We start from the raw sequence: 19,656 nt of genomic DNA, 5'->3' as shown, positions 1-19,656 counted from the left end.
TTCTGTGAAGTCGCAGCCCGACCGCTAACCTGTGTGAGAACCAAGCCTGGCCTTGATGAGTCTGCACTAAATATGGAACTAACGCACGTTTCTGTGGAAAATGTGCAGTCGTTTGCAGCTCTTTAGCATTTGCTGTTACCTAATGGATCTGAGAAGCAAGTCCATAATTTTACGTGATCGTTGATTTGAGAGGAAGAAGTATTTACTAGATGGAAAAATATGAGCCTATGCGTAGAGAAAGGAATTGATTCTCATAGCTCTAGGAAATACAGCATGGAATATCGGAATTGAAATAAGAAGGGGAGAAACAAGGTCCAGAGTAGTCTTTGGAAGGGAGCTGTAGAAATCCCATTGCTTGAGATTGCCCTCTCACAAGCAAAGTTACCTGTGCGAGCAGCCTGCTGTTGTGAGGATTTCAGTCACGGGGAACGAGGAGGGGAACCTTCCCCTCTCCTACAATTTCTGTTACAGGCCTTTTACAGTGTTCAGCACGACTTAGTTTCAGCTGAGTGTTCCAAACGTACCCGTTTCCAGGCTGCCCAAACGCAATCTTTAGCCGTGCGTTTTCTGAGTGACAAATGGAGGGCAAGGCCCAGAGTACACAGTCGCAGCCTGTGGAGTACAATGGCGATGTGCATTACTGATCTGCATGCATATTCATTGGTTTACTGTGACATATTTACTAGCTGATTGCTGCCGGAGAACACTCTGTTTCAGAATATAGATGCCAAAAAGCAGAAAAACTGCAGGATTCACACAGCTACCTTGGTAATGTAACCGTATCTATCGCGGTGTGAGTGCCAGGTCTGTCATCTGTATTGTAGCGCTTGTTAGTGTAATGGTTGCATGTGGGAGTTCGATGCAGACTTGCTGTCACTTAACTCTTCGCAGCTCCAAGTTGTGTGTGACAAATCCAGTTTTTTTGAAAGTTCATTGTGGGGGAGAATAACTGGCGCTGTTCCTTTCGTGTTACATGCGACACCCTGCGTACTGCCATCATAGGTATTTTCGGAGCAGGTAAATGCATAATTTGTATGATGTGTATTTTCTTCATTATAAGTTACTTCAGTGACAGCACTGCTCGTTACAGCTGGTGGAGAACATCCCGCGGTCCCCAGTGCGCGTCAGCTCAGGAGCGCAGTCGTAAAGAATCTCTGTGTTGGCTTGGCTCCACAACGTCATCTTGAAGAAGAGTACAAACTTCTCGGCAAGAAAACACGTAGCAAAACTGTATTATACTAATTCCAGGTTAGGGATATTTCTAAAACGAGGACATCTTCTGTATCTACGGTTAAAGTTCTTCTTTTGAAGGGTTTCTTAGTACAGTAAGGGTGCTAAAAGCACCTCTTGCCAAAGTAAATGTTATTCCTCAATCATCAGTCCAACTGTTCAGGAGGTCGTTAAGTTATCAGCGTGGTAACGGAGCACTTTGTTGGCGTGTGGTCTGACCTCTGCTGAAAACTGTCGCAACAGCCTCGCCTGGAAGGAGGAAAAGCATTAGTTTTTTGTCCTTAAATCTGCTCTTTTCCCTGTTCATTTGTGCCAGGCTTCGCTTGATGATACGGTGCCCAGTGTTTCTTCTGTACCACGTGATGGCAGGGCTGGAGCGCACAACCCTCAGTGGTCATTGCTGCCTGCTGACCTACGCTTCGGGGCAAAGCACATCCTAGATACAAATAATTTTGTTACTACTAAAAATATTCCGTTTTCAGTTTTTTCTTTTTGGTTTTGCTCTCCAGCTTCGAAGGGAGGTTTAGCCCAGGGGGAGGAGCACTGGAGCACATAGCGAGGTTTGAGTTCAATTCAGATCGCTGCCAAAGATCTCCTTTGCAGCTTGCAACAAGTCACGGTGCGTGGAACACTCTCATCTGCCGTAGCACTACTGCCCTGCCTTGTGGGAAAACAGATCCGCAGGTTACTGCAATACGATGGCGTGTAACAGCTAGGGATACCCGTAATCATCCCATCGCACTCCTTCTCCCTCCTCTGCCTTTTCTACCAGGTAGTTATTCGCCTGTCAGCCGGTCCTTGCGCTGCTGCAGGGGGCTTTGCGGCTGACGTCCTTTCGCCTGCGGGGTAACGCGAGGCGCGCGCAGACCGCGACGTCTGGCGCGGGCAGCGAGTTGAAGGTTGCGGAGCCAAAAGGTTGCCCCACGTCCTTGTGCACGGCAGAGGGTGGGCCTGCGCGCAGGGCTGCAGCGCCGCAGGGGTGAGCGGTGCCTGCCTGGAGCCGGTGGGCGAGGGGGATTTCACACGGTGCGGCTTGAGTTCGTGAATCGTTTGCAAGTGGTGGAGAATTCAGGGCCGATATTTATGAGTAAAGTTATCACCGCTTTGTTTGTGGCGAGATGGCAGTGTGTTCTTAAATTACCGTGACTTCAAAACTATCTTGGGTTGGTTTTAATAGCTTGGTGGTTTTCACATGGTCGTGTCACAATCTGCTGTTTCTCACAACAGTGTGGCCATTTGTGTCTTGGCTTCTTGTGATAAGATCACCAGAGAGTAATTTGAGCTGATACCCTTAAAAAGGCAGGATAAGCTGATGGCTCTTTACCTTAAGTGAAAAGAAATGTGATATTAGAATAGCAAAAATCTCCTAAAGATGTATTAATGGTAAGGTCTGTCGTCCGCCCTTAGGTTGGGTGGCTTTTGGACAGCTGTTTTGAGGTAGGCTTTGAATACCTTTTTGGTAGATTTGCTGCAAACTGCATTTTTGAGAGGGTTTGCTGTTTTTGTTGTTTGGGGTTTTTCAATCTGCTTGTCCACAGGCAACTTGCTGTCCTGGCTAGGAGTGAATTTTTCTGATACCTAAATATCTGCTTGTCCCTTATCTTTGGGCAGGGCTCTCTGTGTTGATATTGTTTAGGATGGAGTTACGTGGTGAATCATAAAAGTATGAAACACATCCTCCAGGGCGGGAGGTTGTACCCTTGGCCCAGTTCCGCTGCTGCCCTGCACTGTTACAAAAGTTCATGTGATGAACATCATTCCACTAAATGCCACTAGGGCAATGAAGAAACGGGGTGAGGTGGGTGCTGTTCTGGGCGCGCCTCCCTGTAACCTTCACAACAGGAGGGCGCTGTCGCTGCTCTGGGCACCGCAGAGTGCCGGTGGGGCTGTGCCACCAGCGTCACCTGGGGCCGGTAGGGTTTAGGAAGGTTGTGACTTCAAAGCTCTGTCACAAGCCTCTGTGAGGTCTGTAATTTAATCCACTTGCCACAACCCATGTAACAGGAGGTGCCTAGGCTGCGTGGTTGTGTGTGTGTTGTATTTCCCCCAATACCGACTATCACTGTATGTTTATTAGAACTCTTCAAATTCAAATTCCTCTCTCGGAACTGCCCTGAGACACCAGGCAGGAGTTCAGGGCTTGATGCAAGGCTGTGGAAGAACATCTCCTTGTGCCCTCTTTGGCTTGATGATGTGGCTGCAGAGCTGCACGGTGTTAGTGAGAGGGAGGTGGGGGTTGAACCCCCTGGTGAGGAGGGTCTCCCACCGCCTGAGCTGGTTATTTAATCCCTCGTGCTTCGGGGACGCTGAGGTTACATAGCAAAGCCATGTGCTTTGCACTGGGAGCAGCAGCTGCGTAGTGTGTTGGCATTAGTCAAAACCAATCAAATCAGAGGCAGATCTTGTGCTTCCAAGACATGTCATCATATTTTCAGGGGCAATAGTCTAGGGTTTACCCATCTGATAGAGTCATTTAACTACCAGGTACCACACAGTGGTACATAATGATGACTGAGCAAGCTGTGTGTGTGACAGCCTTTTCTCCTAAATGCTCTCTAATGACAGGTTTCCTTTTGGGGGTGTGTGTGTCCTGTCTGGGAATCCCTGGCTATTTTTGATTGATGCTCGTCATAAAAAATTCAGTGGTTGTAGGTTTAATTTCTGCAACACTTCAGGACTAATTATGTGACAACCTGCTGCCAAAATTCCCTGGGTTTGGCTCCTGCAGTAATTTTTCTCTGTGTTGGATTCCACTCTGGGTTTGATTGTTTACTGTGGATAATGAGCATCTACTGCACTGCTGTAATCCCCTGTATTTATTGCACAAACAGTCCATGAAAATGAGGAGCAGGCTGAAAGCTTACTGTTGGCGTGTGAGTCTCTGGGAGTTGTAACATTGGAAAAATAAGAATCAGCTTTAAGTCAAGTTCCGTATCCTGGCCTGTGCCTTCTCTTAGATTCATCTCCTTTTATGCAAGTAGTTAATTGTGCTTTTATTTTTGTTTTAATCTCTAGGTTAGTGATTTTACAAAAAAATTTTCATAGATGCTCCATTCATTATTGAAATTGTCCATTGAAGAGTACTTATTAGATACAGCAGCTTTCAAAATAATATCTACTTTATTGTCCTTACTCTTGTCCCTACTTTTTTATAAACTATTGATTAATGTGAATATGGCAATAATTAATAATAATGAAAATCTTTGCCAGAATAGGTTCATCCCTGTGCTTCAAAAGGTGTAATTCACCTTTGTAATCAATGTATTTGTGCTACGATGCCCGAGATGTGGCTTCTGGGGCAAAACCAACCCCTTTTGTTGGCAGTAGATGCCAGCACAGTGATCTCTGTAGCAAAACTGAGTAAAGTTTCAAGGCACTACTTGCCGAGGTGGGATCCAGAAAGGCGTTAACTGCACAAACCGCGCTGCAATGGCACTCGGTCAGCAAAAATTACACGTCCTGACTAACGAGCTACTTCTGCCCCTGCCCGTTGTCCCCACGTGCCTCTCTTCGCATGATCTGGGCCTGCTCACCCTCAGAAACGGTTCTGTCCTGGTGGTGCTGACACTGCTCGGCTCCAAAGCGAGATGTCCTTCCTCCCACCAGTCTGCTTGGTGCAGTGATTGGCCTTTGAGGACACCAGGCAGATGGTTCTCCTCATATGCAAGTCATTATGTTTTAAATGCACAAAACTCCTCACCTGCTTGAGTGCACATATTTGCAGGACACAGATCAAGGGCTTTGCCTGTGCAAAAATCAACGTCCGTGACGCCTGTGTGTGGCTTGCAGCGAAGCGCAGGTGCAGGCTGAGCGGGGAGCGGTGGACGTAGCTTAAGTCAACCCAATGTACTGAAAAGCCCTTTGCAACAATAGATGAAGTGGTGATTTTTGCTGTTGGGATGCCTGAACAGTTCCATGGCCCCAAGCAGGCACATGGAAGTAAGACTGGCTTACGACTTAGGCAAGAAGTTTTTAATTAGTTAATTGCAGTCAGTTTAATTACATTCCTCTTCAGGACTCTCTTCTCTTGGCAGTTGTGTCCTTCAGCACGCCTTCCCTCAGCCTCCGATGCAGTGATCGTAATTGTATCTCCATCTGCGCCCCTAAGCCTCCCCCTCCCCAGGGAACACCCTCACCAAGCCACTTGGTTCTTGACCTTGCTTTCCACCCTTGCTCCTCAAAAGTGGTGTGCTCTTTCCTAAGACCACATGCTCATCTATTAGGGCGCCTTTAGTAAGCACACGACCAAGGTACCACGGGAGCGGTATCAAGGCAGACTATCCTTCCCCACCCCAGCGGTTAGCACCCTGCCAAGCCCACCCAGATCGCACAAAGCTGCTTTGAATTTCAGAGCAGGCCGCCGGCCACCTCGAAGGCCTCCCACAGCGTGTCTGCTTTACCTACGAGGCACCTCATGGCAGTACAGTGGGGTTAATCCTAGAAGGCGATGCCTGCAGTGTCGCTCCCAAGGAAGGGAGGCTGTCGCGTGCTAAATTTCCAGTGGGCTATTTCAGTCAAGCCCGCTGTTTTGATCAGTACTTCCCATGTGCAGGACGTGGCCCGGTTGGTTTGAGTCCTGCCCTTGTCTGGGCCACGCAGCGGATGACCCACACACCCCGCCCCGCGACGCTTTGCAAGGCCCAGTACGGCCAGTCCCTGCTGCAGCGCTCGCCTGTGCTTGCTTTCCTTCCGCTTGCCGCGTCTGCAGCCAGACAAGGCAGGGTGAGGACAGACGGACTGGCAACAAACCAGCTGTAAAGGCGGGGGAGCCCAGGTGACACAGAGCAAGGTTAAATATGCCTGTGTACAGAAGTAATAGTACTTACGCATTGCCTTTGGATTTAAACCACTTGAGCCAGAATGACTTAAGATCAAACACGGACTACTTACAGCTTAGTGAAAAGAATTTATTAGAAACTGTTAAGCACTACACAAAACTAGTTTTTAGAGTAAATTTTTCAGTAGACAGCACTCCAGCCTTATGCTACAAACACCGTATTGTGGGCTTGGGACAGCCACTGTGCTCCCAAGATACATCTTCAGGCTGAGACATTCCAGCAGCATGCACCGTGAGACAGTGGAAGGAGTGCAAGGAAAACCCTTTTGATGCGCGTGCGTTCACAGAAGGTACACAGTTTAGCAATTGTTTTCCTCAAGGCAATTTGGATCGAATGAATTAAGGATACCCTGGAGGCATCGACAGGGCTCAGCATCCCCATCGCTTCGCCTTCAGTGCTAGTGCACATTGGGACTTTCAGTACAAGGCGTTTCAATAAATAGAATACAGCTTTCATACTATTTGAACAAAAACAGGACTACACGGTTAAAGTACCGCCTTCTTGGGCAGTCGCGCTGACAGAGGCGTTACTGCTTTTTGGGAAAAACAGGAGAGTCTGTATTAAGGCAATGCATTTTTTTTTTTTTTTAATTCAACATAGAAATTGTAACCAACTGCATATCTTCTGATAAGTTCTGAAGTATTTAATTGTAAAAAATAAAGTTACTGATCACATGCTACTCTATCCGATATTCTTCATTTTGTTTTGAAATACAGTGGAGCATCGCTATGGTCACTGCCCAACCAACCTGGCAGGAAGTGACAGCTTATCTTCCAGCCAGGAGCTGCAAAACAAGAAATTAGTGACCCTTCCCCCCTCCCAGTTTAAATCCTCCATTGTTCCTTCCCACCCAATTTCTACCTCTGCTTGAAAAGGGAAAAAAAAGAAAACCCACAAAAGAGTTAGTTATCTGGCTCCTGAAAGGAGCTTTATAGCAAGGCTCAACTGTATAGAGTAAAAAGATACAAAAAGTCATTAAAATCCGAAAATTCAGAGAAGGAAAATGTAATAAAAATAAGTACGCATGGCGTGATAAACCAGGATACACATAGCAATTTGCTACAACATTTTTGAAAAAGTGCTAACCCATTTTAGCGTAAAATAGTTCAAGCGATCATACAAATTGCTACCACAGTGTAAAACTGAGCACTTGGGAAAAAAAAAAAAAAATCTAAAACCTGGCTTGACTGTAGAAAATGTATTATATCTGTTTCTAATTTACATAGTATTTTTATTTAGGCACACAAAAATAAATATAGACAGTCCAATGCTTCATTAAGTCTGCAGAAAGTTATAGTTAAAACCAAGTGATCAACTGTTGTGACACATTTTTTACACACATATATCTCTCTCTATATAATCAGGTGTGTGTACAGGGTGCGTATCCCTTATTTCATCCTCAGGCTGCTGCAAAAGTTACTTACAGGGCAAGACTGTGTTTTCTGCCAAGAACAGTTAATTTGGGAACTCCTGGCTACGAAGAGAGAATTTCTCAGAAAACTCGATTGATACTTTTGGTCAAAGTGGTTTGTATTTATGCCTCTGGGGCAGGAGCCCTTGGGCTGGAGCAGAAGCCAGGCTGAGCCGAGGCCAAAGGTGGTTACCGCATGGGGAGTGCTGAAATGTGAATAGTGCTGTCTGAGGAAGATTTGTTTCGTTACTCTCTCCCAGAGTAAGGCTCCTTCTCCACGGAAATGCAGAAGGATCCCAAGCTGTTCCTTCCTTGAGGAGCACGCAGTGATAGCATTTCAGCAACTCTCCCTGCTGCTACCTCAGTAAAGCCGGTTTGACCTTAGGCGTAGCACTGCCCTAGCCCATTCCATGACCCCACACCTGTTTTTAAAATGCTTGTGGTATCTCTACTTCCCTCCCTACCTAAAAGCGCTCAGGGAAGTGGAAAAGCTGTTGCACATGACTTCAGATCGCACAGATTCGACGACACCGGCCTGGTGATCCCTGCTACAGTTAAGAAAGAGAAGTATTACACAGCGAAGACAGGCACAACTGGCAGTCTTTGATCGACCGGGCGCCTACTAACAACCTCCAGCTTTCTTGATTTTACTTGAAGAACAAACTGGTTTGTGTTTCTGAACGTCCAGCTCTAGCCCACTAATTCCCTCCGGGCCGAGGGCAGGGTCAGCCCAGAAGCGGGGGTGGCGGTGTGTGGCGGTTGAGGGCTTTCAGCACCACGCAAGTTCATCCCACTATCTTGAAACAAATTGAAAAACGTCACAAACAAAACCAAGCAGCATAATTTTTATTTGGTGTTACAACAGACGCGCAGCGCCCATGCTTTCTGGGCGCTGCCTTTTACTGTTTATGATCCTTCTTTTTAAAAATCTAAACAGTTCTTCTGTTCAGACAACGCCATGTGCTTTTATATACACATTGTGACCCCTGCGTTCGGCCTGTCCAGTTAACGCTAGAAATATTTGTCAAGGCAATACATTATTTTATCTTGGTTATAATTAGGGAGAAATCAAAAGAAAAAAAATTTTACTTTAATCTGACCGATTACATGTACTGTACATACCTGCTCCAAAACCAATGCACTCAGACAGAAGTTTCTAATTTAATGCACTCTGTTATTCAAGTCAAAATGCTGTACATCTACGTATCCACACAATCATACATTCCTAAATGATTCTTCTTTACACCTTTATTTTTTTTTTTTTTTTTAGACATCTGTTTTTAAAAAGGAATAAAGAAGTTGCCCTGGAGATCTATATTTCTTTAGAACAAAACATTATATACTACATTGAAAAATAATTTTATCAAAACCAGATTCAAATAACTGTCATGTACAATTTTCAGTTAACGGTTCATGTTGAAATTGCACTTTGCAGATAGAATAAAATTAAAAACTGAAAACGTGCTCTATTTCCTTTCACAGGAGACTGCCTCTTCGGGATTTTTCTTCCGTGAATGTTTGTATTTGTCTACATACGCTTTCACTAGGTTCGCCACTTTTGCAGAATTCACTTCTCCACTCTTGCTATGACAAACCTACAACGTTTTTAAAGAAAAAAAGAGTTTGAAGCAGTCCCGAAGATTTGCCTCCGTTCCACACTGTCTATTTATCTTCCCGGCACCCCGGGTTTCTCCATCCCGGGCAGAACAACTTTGGAAACCTCCCAACACTTCCCAATTGCTTCCCAAATACTTCTGAATTCCCATTCAGCTCTTTCACGCAAGAAATGAGCTCTGTTCTGAGGAGCTGAGAAAGCTGTCAGGGGTGGAGCAGGACGGAGGTATTTTTGCTTTTCTACTCCCTTTCCCAGCAACTACCAGTTGCTTCCAGAAGACTCAGAAATCCACCCCAGACCCTACCTCAGGTGAAATGTATGCATTTCAGATTGCTGCAGCAACTTACTTTATCTACAGCTTTCCGCACAATTTCTTTATACTCTTCCTTAGTGATGTCTTTATTTTGGTAGAAAGGTTTAATAGCTAGCTTCACCTCTTGCGCCGCTTTTTCTTGAATTAACAATTTCTGATGAGAAAACAAACTCCAGTGTTATTTTTCGCTGCCAGCACGCGTATCTTTTGATCAATCACAAACTAAAATTCTACAGGAACAAAGTTACTACAGAGAACTAGAAAATTGCGCTCCCCTCACCCGCATTTCGGCTCTCGCGACAGCTGCCGGTGTTCTACTAAGAACAGAAAGCTGTCGCACAGCGACTAAAGTAGCATTCATAATGAAGCCGCTTTAAAGACGACTACATTAAAGAGTCAGTTCGCTAGTTTATGTCCTACAGCCGCCACAGAATTATTGCATACACGATGCTATCAAGTGTATTACACAGAAGGGGTATGGTCATAGTTTACCTTTTTTTCGTATACCAGAATTTATATATATACACAAGATATAGTATGTATAAATATATAAAACTGTCTATATAAATATACTCTCAACTTTGAACTTGCCTGGTCCTTCTTTGAGCTATCTGCACTGGCTTCCACTGTTACGCTTGCTTTGTTGTCTCCCAGTTTTACAGCTGCGTTAGAGCTCTTGATGTGACTTGACGACGTTGCATTACCCGAACTTGGTCCCTGAACTGTTCCCACGTTTCCCAGGACTGCTGCTGGAGCAGGCAAGGCTGGAATGCTCATGTTATTACTCACATGAGCAGCATTTGGAATACCCTGTTTTTAAAAAGTTATCGATAATTAATACATTATCCTTCAGTATGACAACATGCCTTTCTAGAAGTCTCAGCGGCTACAGAAAGAGCATCAATACTACGTGCTTTTGGTTGATTAGCTAATTTCCACGCTGTCCATTATTATGGAAGGTATACACATTATATCAGATCTACTCAAAAGGGAAAAAAAAAATAAAGCTTGAGAAGTAAGGCACCCTCCATGTCACCACTGTGGTTGCTACATTCTGGCTCTGATCCCAGTGATAAAGCGAACAAAGTACCCTGCAAACAGGCACGGAGGGTGTTAGCACAAGGGGAAGGAAGCTTATGGCTGCAGAACCTCTCGGTTTGTCAGGGGAGCACAGACGCCGCCCTGTTTTGTAAATCACATTAACTTTTTTTTAAAAAAAAAAACCAGTACCTAAGCATGCACACAAAAAGTTACCTTTAACTGCACTTGCATTCCTGCATCATAACGATGCTGCTTTGAAAACACTTATTTTCACATTTGTTATCAGCTTGAACTTGCAAATGAATTTCAAATGTAAACACACCTACAAGTCTAATTGAGGCTAGAGGTGAAATGCTGGTTGAAGCACCAGGATCTGTTCTTCAGGAAAAGCCTTTTTCTGTACCTTTCCAAACATCACCAGAAGACCACAGGCCCTGTTGATACTTTGGAATTAAGAAATTAACTAGCTCTCGGAGCTCAGGCAGAGATTATTTGTAGCGAAAGCCAAGAATGCATCCTCCCAACACGTTTATGGCAGGCTATCCTAAATGCTACATTTTTTGCAGGTAATCACTGTTACTTTTTTCACATCTGCTTTTACCCAGATGAAAAATCATCACAGAATCCCAGGTTGGAAGGGACCTCAGGGATCATCTAGTCCAACCTCTCTAGGAAGAGCACAGTCTAGACAAGATGGCCCAGCACCCTGTCCAGCCAAATCTTGAAAGTGTCCAACATGGCCAAGTCAACCACTTCCCTGGGAAGATTATTCCAAGGTTGACTGTCCTCACTGTGAAAAATTCCCCTCTTGTGAAACAGGAATTTGAGCTCCTTGGAAAGGACACATATTGAGCACGTTAACGCCTGCCAGTGCGCTCTCGTAATCGTGCTGTCCACAGGAAGGGCAGGTGGAGTTCTGCAGTACTCAGTCATTCGTATTGTGCTTCCACCAAGGGCTCCGTTCAATGACAGCTCAAAGAAAAAGCACCAGGAGCTCCCAGGAGCCTTCAGGTTCACGAACACCATTCCACAAAAGCAGGTAAGAGCAACAAATGTAATGGGGCTTTACTAACCAATAACTGTATTTTGGAGCATTACACAACCTTTATAGAAATGTATTTATCCTTACATTTTTAGGTTAAACCTACTGAATTTCCAGTTGTGAAAATATTTTCATTACAGACAGCAGGCATGAATCAAATCAACAAGCAATCTACTAGCATTTTAGTTCCAATAGTACACCTTACTGCTTTACCTTGCAGACTATTAAAGTATTTCATATGGCCTGTAATGCCACTCAGCATTTCCCACAGTACTTAACTCCTTTTGTTCTAAGTTAATGAATATGAATGGATAACAGCAGTTGAAAGTGAAAAGAATGTAGGCTGTTTATCAGTTTGCTTCAAATCTTTAGAGGTGATGCATGAAAACAGTCAGAAATCAATCACTGTTCTAGAACTTCACTTTTTCAACCTGGAATGCAGGGGAAAGCATTTTAGGTGAGAGCAGGCAACAAAAGAAAAGCACAAACCTTGGTCAAACCCTGAAGAGCCCTTTATACACCACAGATGCAGCGTTAACATCTCCTCACAGGGCCATGCATTCTCCTGGAATTTGAACAACTTCCCTTTCCCTGATATAAAAGCTCTTAATATAAACAGCTGGCTACAGGGGGAGCTCACATACACAAAGGTTACTTTAAGATACCTTGAAAGGTATGAAAAGATGGTCTGCCCTGCTCCAAGCACGACAGCGTCTTTCTGAAGCTGGAGAAATTAAGTGGGAGTTAGGTCTCAAACAGGGCATACAAAACCAGGAGAACCTGACAAGAAGGGGGGAGTAAAACATACCAAAGACAGATTGGAAATTATCAACCAAAAGGCTGAATAGATTAATCAGAATAGAAAATGGGGGGGGGGGTGTGTGGAGCTGCTGAGATAGCGACAGCTGGAGAATGGAAGTGTGGAACAAATGGGTGCCATGCAGTACTCGGTAAGTCTCCTCTGCTGATACACCCCATTGGATGAGAACTGCAACAAAGAGGTTTAGGTCACTTCCTACACGCTGCTGAAAGGGGATTCAAGGATTTCCTAAAGCTTAAAAATTAGCCTTTGAAGGGGAAAACTTAGTTTTGGAAACAGTACGCTTCTAAGGAGAAAAAGGTAGTGGACAACATTGATGAATTTTTAGTGTTCCATAACCCACTGGAACACTTTGTTACCACAAAAACCCAAATGATGGTGGTGTGTATTATTATTTAAAAGCTACACCCCCAAAACAATTTGGTGTGGGGTGGAAGCAGACAGGCAAGAGAGAAAGAAACTGCAAGTATAAATTTATCAAGACTATGGTAATTACTTCAGCACTGCTCTTGCCATGGCTTCTGATAAAGCATACCTGCAATTGTTTTCCATCTTGCTGTGAAGCAATGTAGTTGACTTGTTGAGATGGTGGGGGTGGAGGTGGAGGCGGAGGTAATCCCTGAGACAAATTTGTGGGAGCAGCTACCTGTATGAGAGGCACGCCGGTAGGGAGGTGCATGGGCATTGGAGGGTGGATGTTGAAAGGATTTTGTTGCATGTTCATCATGGGAGGATGGACACCCACTGGATACGGAAAGATATTCATAGGTGGGTGCTGTGCGTTCACTTGTGGCATTACATTCATTTGTTGCTGCATCATATTTATTGGTAACTGAGAACCATCACTTTGCTGGTTGCCTTGGTCTTTGAGGTTTGGATCTATCAAAAGAAAAACCAGACAGTATATGAAGTAGAACAATCTCATACTTTATAAAGCAAAAGTGGAGCCAGGTGTTTAAACTATTCATGGATTATCAGAAAGCTTTCTATAATCTGAATATTTTAAAGATACTGCATTACATTATTACACAGCACTCACCACCAAACATATCACAGAGCCAAATGCTAGTTTGAGTTTAAATTTAAAGTTCAGGTTACAATGGAAGCCCGCATTTTGAATTTCTATTTTCTCTACTTATTCCCATAGCACAGCTAATAAATAATTTCGTCACAATGAAACAGTAATTCTCCCCCAAAGAGCAGGAAGACAACATCACTTACCCAGCCTCCTGCAACTGCAGAAGGTCAGTCACACGTTATCACATACGCAACGCTCTGCTCCCCTCTGCCTGATTCACACACGCTCACCGTGGCCATTTCTGGTAACTGTAGAACTACTCTGCTGGGTGTTTTTTTTTTTTTTCTCACTGAATAATAAATCATCCTCAACCAATTTCAAAGATGTTCATAATCGCAAAGAGTTGTTTCAAAACCGTGTAACAGTACAACAGGTAAAGCCTAGAAGTAAAAATAACCTCTTGGGGTGGCAGTTTCTTAAATTACTATCTCACTATCTTCAAGAGAAGCCAAAAAGTTCAATCCACACATGAGCAGCAAACCTTCCAAAAGTCAAGAAATCAGCTCTGAGAAATGTTTGATGGGTTACAATTCAGGTGTTCTTCCCTTGGAATCCTTTTCTTGAGGAACCCTGTTGTCACCTAATTCACAGGGATTGGGATTTAAACCCTTGTGCTTCAGCCCAAATCACCTTTTTTAAAGATCACGGGGCTACAGAATCACTGAGGTTGGAAGGGACCTATCGAGACCATCCAGTCCAACCCCCCCTGCTTAAGCAGGGTCAGCCAAAGCCAGCTGCCTGGGACCATTTCACCCAGGACCATATCATGACGCCCACCTAGCCTGTTTCATCCAGTTCTGAGAGACCACTGTACTGTTCTCAGCTGAATTCACATTCCAAAAGTGAATATAACAGCATGATTGCTCCTGAACTATGTGAAATAAAGTCTGCAAATCACACAATACTTTTAATTAAAGGTTTGATAAATTTTGCCTGCAGCAGACTGAAGGCTGACAAAGTTGCCTCAAAACCGAGAAGCCACTGATGCAGTTGTCTCTGAAAAGAGGGTGAAAACTGCTGGTATATAGGGTGAAAATGGATAAAAATGAAAGACAAAACAAGGAGACAATGGGAAAGTGCAAGTGTAGCTGCCCTCAGAACTCGATTTTACAGTTTTTAAATATAATTCACATCTATTTTTTACTTCAGAGCATTAATAATCTGTGGATGACTTCGTAGCTATTAAGAATCTAATCTCATCCGCAGTTAACTCACTTTCTACCAAAAAGTTTATATCTAAAATGTAACAGCCCTGATGGAAATAAAATACTCAAAAATATTAGACTTCTATTGAGGCTTCAGGTAAATTTTAACGCTGAAGTACAGTAAAAATACAATTTTTGCATTTATAAGTCTCTGTAGTTTTTTTTAAGCACATAAAGCAGAAAACGTTTATTTAGAAGCAAGATAAACATCAACAATGATTTGTAATCACTAGAATCTACTATGTGGGTCTGCACAGGCAAACTTAGAAGGGGTAATTTTTTTCAGGGAGATTTGAAAGGTGTGCAGATGCTAAAAGTAACCATGAAGAGGATATGCTTCCTCTTCCACCAAATCAATTTACTTAAGTAGCACTCTTCATATGCATAGTCCTCAAATTATGTCTAAGCACAACCAGAAAGCCATCAAAATGCCATCAAAAGGCAAGAAATCCCCAAACTCCACACCTACAAACCTCCATATTGCAAAAACACTATAGATTCACCCCCAGTTATTTTGAAGACGTAATCAACCCGAGACAGGTCAATGTATCTAGGATTTTACTCAGCTACTGCAGCTGGGACTAAGCTTTTATGTTTCAAAACTATGAATACCTTGTTCAGGCACCTCCTCTTCTTGTCTCATTCCCCATCCAGACTGTGGGCTTGCTGAATTACGTCCTCTTCTTGAATAATAATTCTGCACATCAGCAGGTAAAGTCTTTCTTACAGCCAAGCTGGATGCAGATGTCCACCCAGATCTGTCAGCAGGCGTATCGAAAGAATAATCTTGTTCATTCTTACGCTTGTATGGCTGATGTTCTGGGAACCTTGAAGTTTCGTTCCCAGAACCATTTGAGTTCCCTGAGAGAGGTTTTCTGTTTTGCCAGTGGTTTTCACTCTGGTCTCCATACATGAAACCACCTCTTCCACGCCCACCTCGGCCACGCTGACCTCTCCCTCGATTCGGAATCCAACCTGAACCAAAGTTTTTATTCCAAGAGTGCCCTGAATTATTATGCCTGCCATCTTCCCAATGTGGTTTCTCTCTCTCTCTGTTCCTGACTTCAGGAACAGAGTTTATCCTTTCCATTACCCAGTCGGGACAATCATTCCTCCGCTTGTCTGAAGAACACTGATCGTCATTGTTTTTTTCTGTATTGTCCTTCTCTTTTTTAAGACTTTCATTCTGTTTCTCTTGATCACTTCTTCTGTATCGATCATTTCCTCTGGGACTCCTCCAGCTGTCATTTGCCCATCTCTCTTTCCATCGAGGTGAATGACTGTCCCTCTCATTTCTAGAGAATGAAGAACATTTATTTCTTGTCCTAGATCGTGATCTTGACCTAGATCGTGACCGTGACCTAGACCACCTCCTGTTTCTTCTTTCTCTGTCACGATCTCTTCTTTGACTATCTCTATCACTGCTTCGAGATCTAGATTTTTGCCTTGGAGATGAATCCTTAATTCTTGACTGAGAAGATGATCTCCTGCTTTCCCTGACAGTTTCCCTTTTGGGAGATCGAGATGGTGTTTTTCTCTCATCTTTGAGCGTGTGTCTCTTTGGAGAACGAGATAAAGATCTCCTTCCCTCCCTTATTGTTTCCTTCTTGGGTGATCGTGAGCTCCTGCCTCTGGTCATCTCCCTTTTAGGGGATGGTGACTGAGATTTCCTGCCCTCTCTCCTAGGAGGAGACCAAGTTGTTGATGGAGAGTGAAACCTAGACCTTCTAGTTCGAGGCTTTTTATCTTTTTTCAGTTCTGACTGGCTCTCTCTCTCTTGAGGAATAGTTTCCTCCTTTTCTTCAGGAGGTCCTGAAACCGATGTACAGTTTCCCGCATCACACTGTAGGGAGTTCACTTCTTGCTCTGTACTTTCAGCTGGTGGTAACTGCTCAATCTGAGGCTCATTCTGGTCACTGCAAAATGAGTCACAATCCATTGGTATCATTTCATTGTTATCTTCACCAAAATGTTTATGTTCAGCATTTACCTGGGGTGACTCTGAAGTTCTTCTCTCTTCACCTTCTGGCATGGCATTCTCTTTTAAGGACTGGTCTGATGTACTGTCCATAGAAACACTGTCTATTAATGTATCTGGTTCTTCGTCTTGAGCAGTTTTAAAGTTTTGAATATTTGTACTTGCACAGTCTACTACTGTTTTTTCTTCTGCCTCAGAACCATCTACTTCTATGTCTTCTGGATGCTCAGGCAATTTGCTTCTGGGGCTCTCTAACGGCTGATCTTTTCCCACAGGTTCTGGACATTCCAACAATTCATTTTCTGGACCAGCTACAGGCTGATCTATTTTTGTCAAAGTTTCTATGTTCTCCGTCAATTCATTTTGAGGACTACACAATGTCTGATCTACTTTTTCAAAAGTTGCATGCTCACATACTTCATCTCTGGAACAAGCTACTGTTTCCATTTGTTCAAGAGTATTTTCACAGACATCCTGATTCTCAAGATCTATATTTTCTTCAGTAACACCTTTTACTTCAAATTCCTGACTTTCACCTCCTGAAATTAGTACTGGAGGTTCTTGGACAGAAGAACTTACATCTGCATTGCCTGAAGTATCTTTGTCACATTCTCCTGTAGTTCCCTCGATTTCTGCGTGTTCACTACAGCTTTCCAATCCATTAGCAGATTCTGTTTCTGCGTTACTTTTCTGTGGAATGCTTGTGTTATTGCTTTCATTATCTGACTGCTGGTCTTTATCTAATGTTAGAACTGCTTCAGACTCAGCAATGTCATCAACTTCCACTGAATCACTGGGCGATTTTTCAGAACGTGCAGAACTTCTCAATTTTTTTTTAACCACAGGTGTTTGTTGTTTAACTATTCTTTTAGACTTCCGTTTTGGAGGAGCCTTCTCTGATTCTGAAGGAGATTTATTCAGAGATGGGTTATTGCCATCAGGAGCACTGCACGCAGAACTGCTTGACCGAGGTGAGCTCCGAGATTGACCCAGAGTCTCGTTTTTGCTGTTTCGTGCAGACCTTCTTCTAGGAGTGGTACTAACTGCTTTCCTTCTAGTTCCTCTAGTGCCAGATGAACCAGAAGCTTGCTTTTTCTCTTCTCCTTCTTGAGTACAAGCAACAGCATATCCTTTGCCTAAAGATTCTAATAAAAGCAGAATACATTAAAATTTGATGATAACCATTTATCCAAACACAGTTAAGAACGTAAAATCACTTCTCCTGTTTAAGAGATATCCTCAAATAGAGTATAAGATTTACTATGAAGTGATGCACAGTTTAAGTAGATATTTTCTTTCCTCAGTGGAACCTTTGTCTTTAAAGAACGGAATCAAGCTAACAGAGTGACATCTGAACACACACTTTAGAAGCAGTGCCAGCATAGCTACATGGCCAGCAATGACATTCACAGTGAAACTGCTATTGATATTGCCGTTCAAAGACAGTCAGCATTTAAACTGTTAGAGAAGTAACGAATTAACCACACTACACTGTTAGCATACAGCAGTCCCTGTCATTCTGAAATGCAGGCCTGTTGGCAGCGAAGCTGCAAAACTACTGAACTGAAGCTCAATACTACAGAAAGTGACATTTTGCAATGGCTGTCAGTGGACGTTCACACGGGAAGCAGCTGATCAGAAGCAGCAATGACAGCACACCTCTCTACAAAATCGAGTTTCAGACAGTGCAAACTGATTCTCCAGTTATAAGACAGACCCTGCAGGCTCCATGGCAAACTGGACTTCAACTCTGCCGCAGGGCCCCTGGGGTGCCTGCAGGACCTAACGAACTGGATAAGGAGTGCAAGTTTTGGGGCAGCCTAGGGTGCATAATAAAACCTAAAGCTGCAAGAAGAATGACCGTAAGTCACACACAACATTACAGGAGTTCTTGTTTTGATACTGTATTAATTTATTTCATGCAATCCACAATTTGACAAAAGTCTTTGTAAAGAAGCCAAGGGTTACATTCACTGTGAAGGGAACAGAGCGTACTCTTGAAAGATTATGAGGGACAGCTCAGGAATTAAAGATTAATGATAAGTAAATATACTTGAATGTAATACTCACTTCAAAACTAAATTAATTTCTTGAGATGTCCATTAATTTGTTTCATACTTTGCATAGACTTCAGAAAGCATAAAGAATTTGGTGTTTAAATTAGTTCTTTTTACAGCTTCATTTTCATACACAAATAGTAGAAACTTGCTAAGGAAATAAATTTCAAAACCCATAGAAATTAATCTTATCACATCACACAAAGCCTTGATTCTAACTCTGTGTAATGTTGCTATTTCCCATGCTTTCACTACACTAAAATAGGTTTAATTCTTAAACAAATTGTATAGCATATAGGAATAACACAAGTATGTAACAGCACAAAATCCTCCTTCTATCACTTACTTCTTCGTTAGAACCAAAAAACCACCACTGCCTATTAAACTTGTCATCTGATAACCTTAGAGCAGTAACTCCACAAGCACCTCACTAGCCTTTAAAAGGCTAAAGCACAGCACAGGACTATTAATCACCTCCTCTGTCCTCCTGTATAAACACACAACAATTTGCCTGAACATGGAAAAAAAAAAATCTAGTTTTGGTTTTTGGATGTCCACTGATCAAATTATCACTTAAGACAATGAAAATCTATGGTATTGATTTTATAGAAGGTGCCATATATTTAAAAGAAAACAATGAGCATTGTAAAGAACTTCCAAAGGAGTTTTAGGTGACCGGCACTATTTGAGGTGTCTGCCGTAACAGTCTTCCCAATAATTTTGTTAAAAAGTGACTTCACCGTGGTTAACCAGCAGCTATTCAGCCACATGTGGCTGTCTCAGACTAACGTCTTCAAACCTACTACAATAGCCAGGAAAACAATTCAGATACTAAAAATCTGTAATGACATATAACATCTGTGATTATTTTCCTAAATGGGGAAGAAATATCCTGCAATGGTAAAAGTTCAGAATATAAATGGAATGTGGGAATCCTGATAGAATTGAAAGGCAAATTATTTTTTTGGCACTTTCAAAGTCTGCTTGTGAAACACAAGCCTATTTTTAGCATTCCTTACTGCTTATAA

The 19,656-nt window shown here is 43.0% G+C and overlaps 1 protein-coding gene across 3 annotated transcripts in view; it reads right to left on the bottom strand.

The window, feature by feature from the left end:
- Nucleotides 1-8,308: 8,308 nt before the first annotated feature.
- Nucleotides 8,309-19,656, bottom strand: part of SCAF11 (SR-related CTD associated factor 11) — a 48,269-nt gene continuing 36,921 nt past the window's right edge. For all 3 annotated transcript variants that reach the window (XM_075080959.1, XM_075080957.1, XM_075080958.1), the window contains 5 exons: nucleotides 15,206-17,716; nucleotides 12,846-13,189; nucleotides 9,999-10,217; nucleotides 9,442-9,561; nucleotides 8,309-9,074 (listed from right to left, as the gene is read on the bottom strand). In XM_075080959.1, coding sequence (XP_074937060.1) covers nucleotides 8,946-9,074; nucleotides 9,442-9,561; nucleotides 9,999-10,217; nucleotides 12,846-13,189; nucleotides 15,206-17,716 — 3,323 coding nt within the window. In that variant the 3' untranslated portion in view covers nucleotides 8,309-8,945. The remainder of the gene's footprint in view (nucleotides 9,075-9,441; nucleotides 9,562-9,998; nucleotides 10,218-12,845; nucleotides 13,190-15,205; nucleotides 17,717-19,656) is intronic.

Source organism: Phalacrocorax aristotelis, chromosome 1, assembly GCF_949628215.1.
Source record: "Phalacrocorax aristotelis chromosome 1, bGulAri2.1, whole genome shotgun sequence".
Taxonomy (NCBI): Eukaryota; Metazoa; Chordata; class Aves; order Suliformes; family Phalacrocoracidae; genus Phalacrocorax; species Phalacrocorax aristotelis.
The sequence above is the reverse complement of the archived record's forward strand: the minus strand, read 5'-3'. Positions and strand labels throughout refer to the sequence as shown.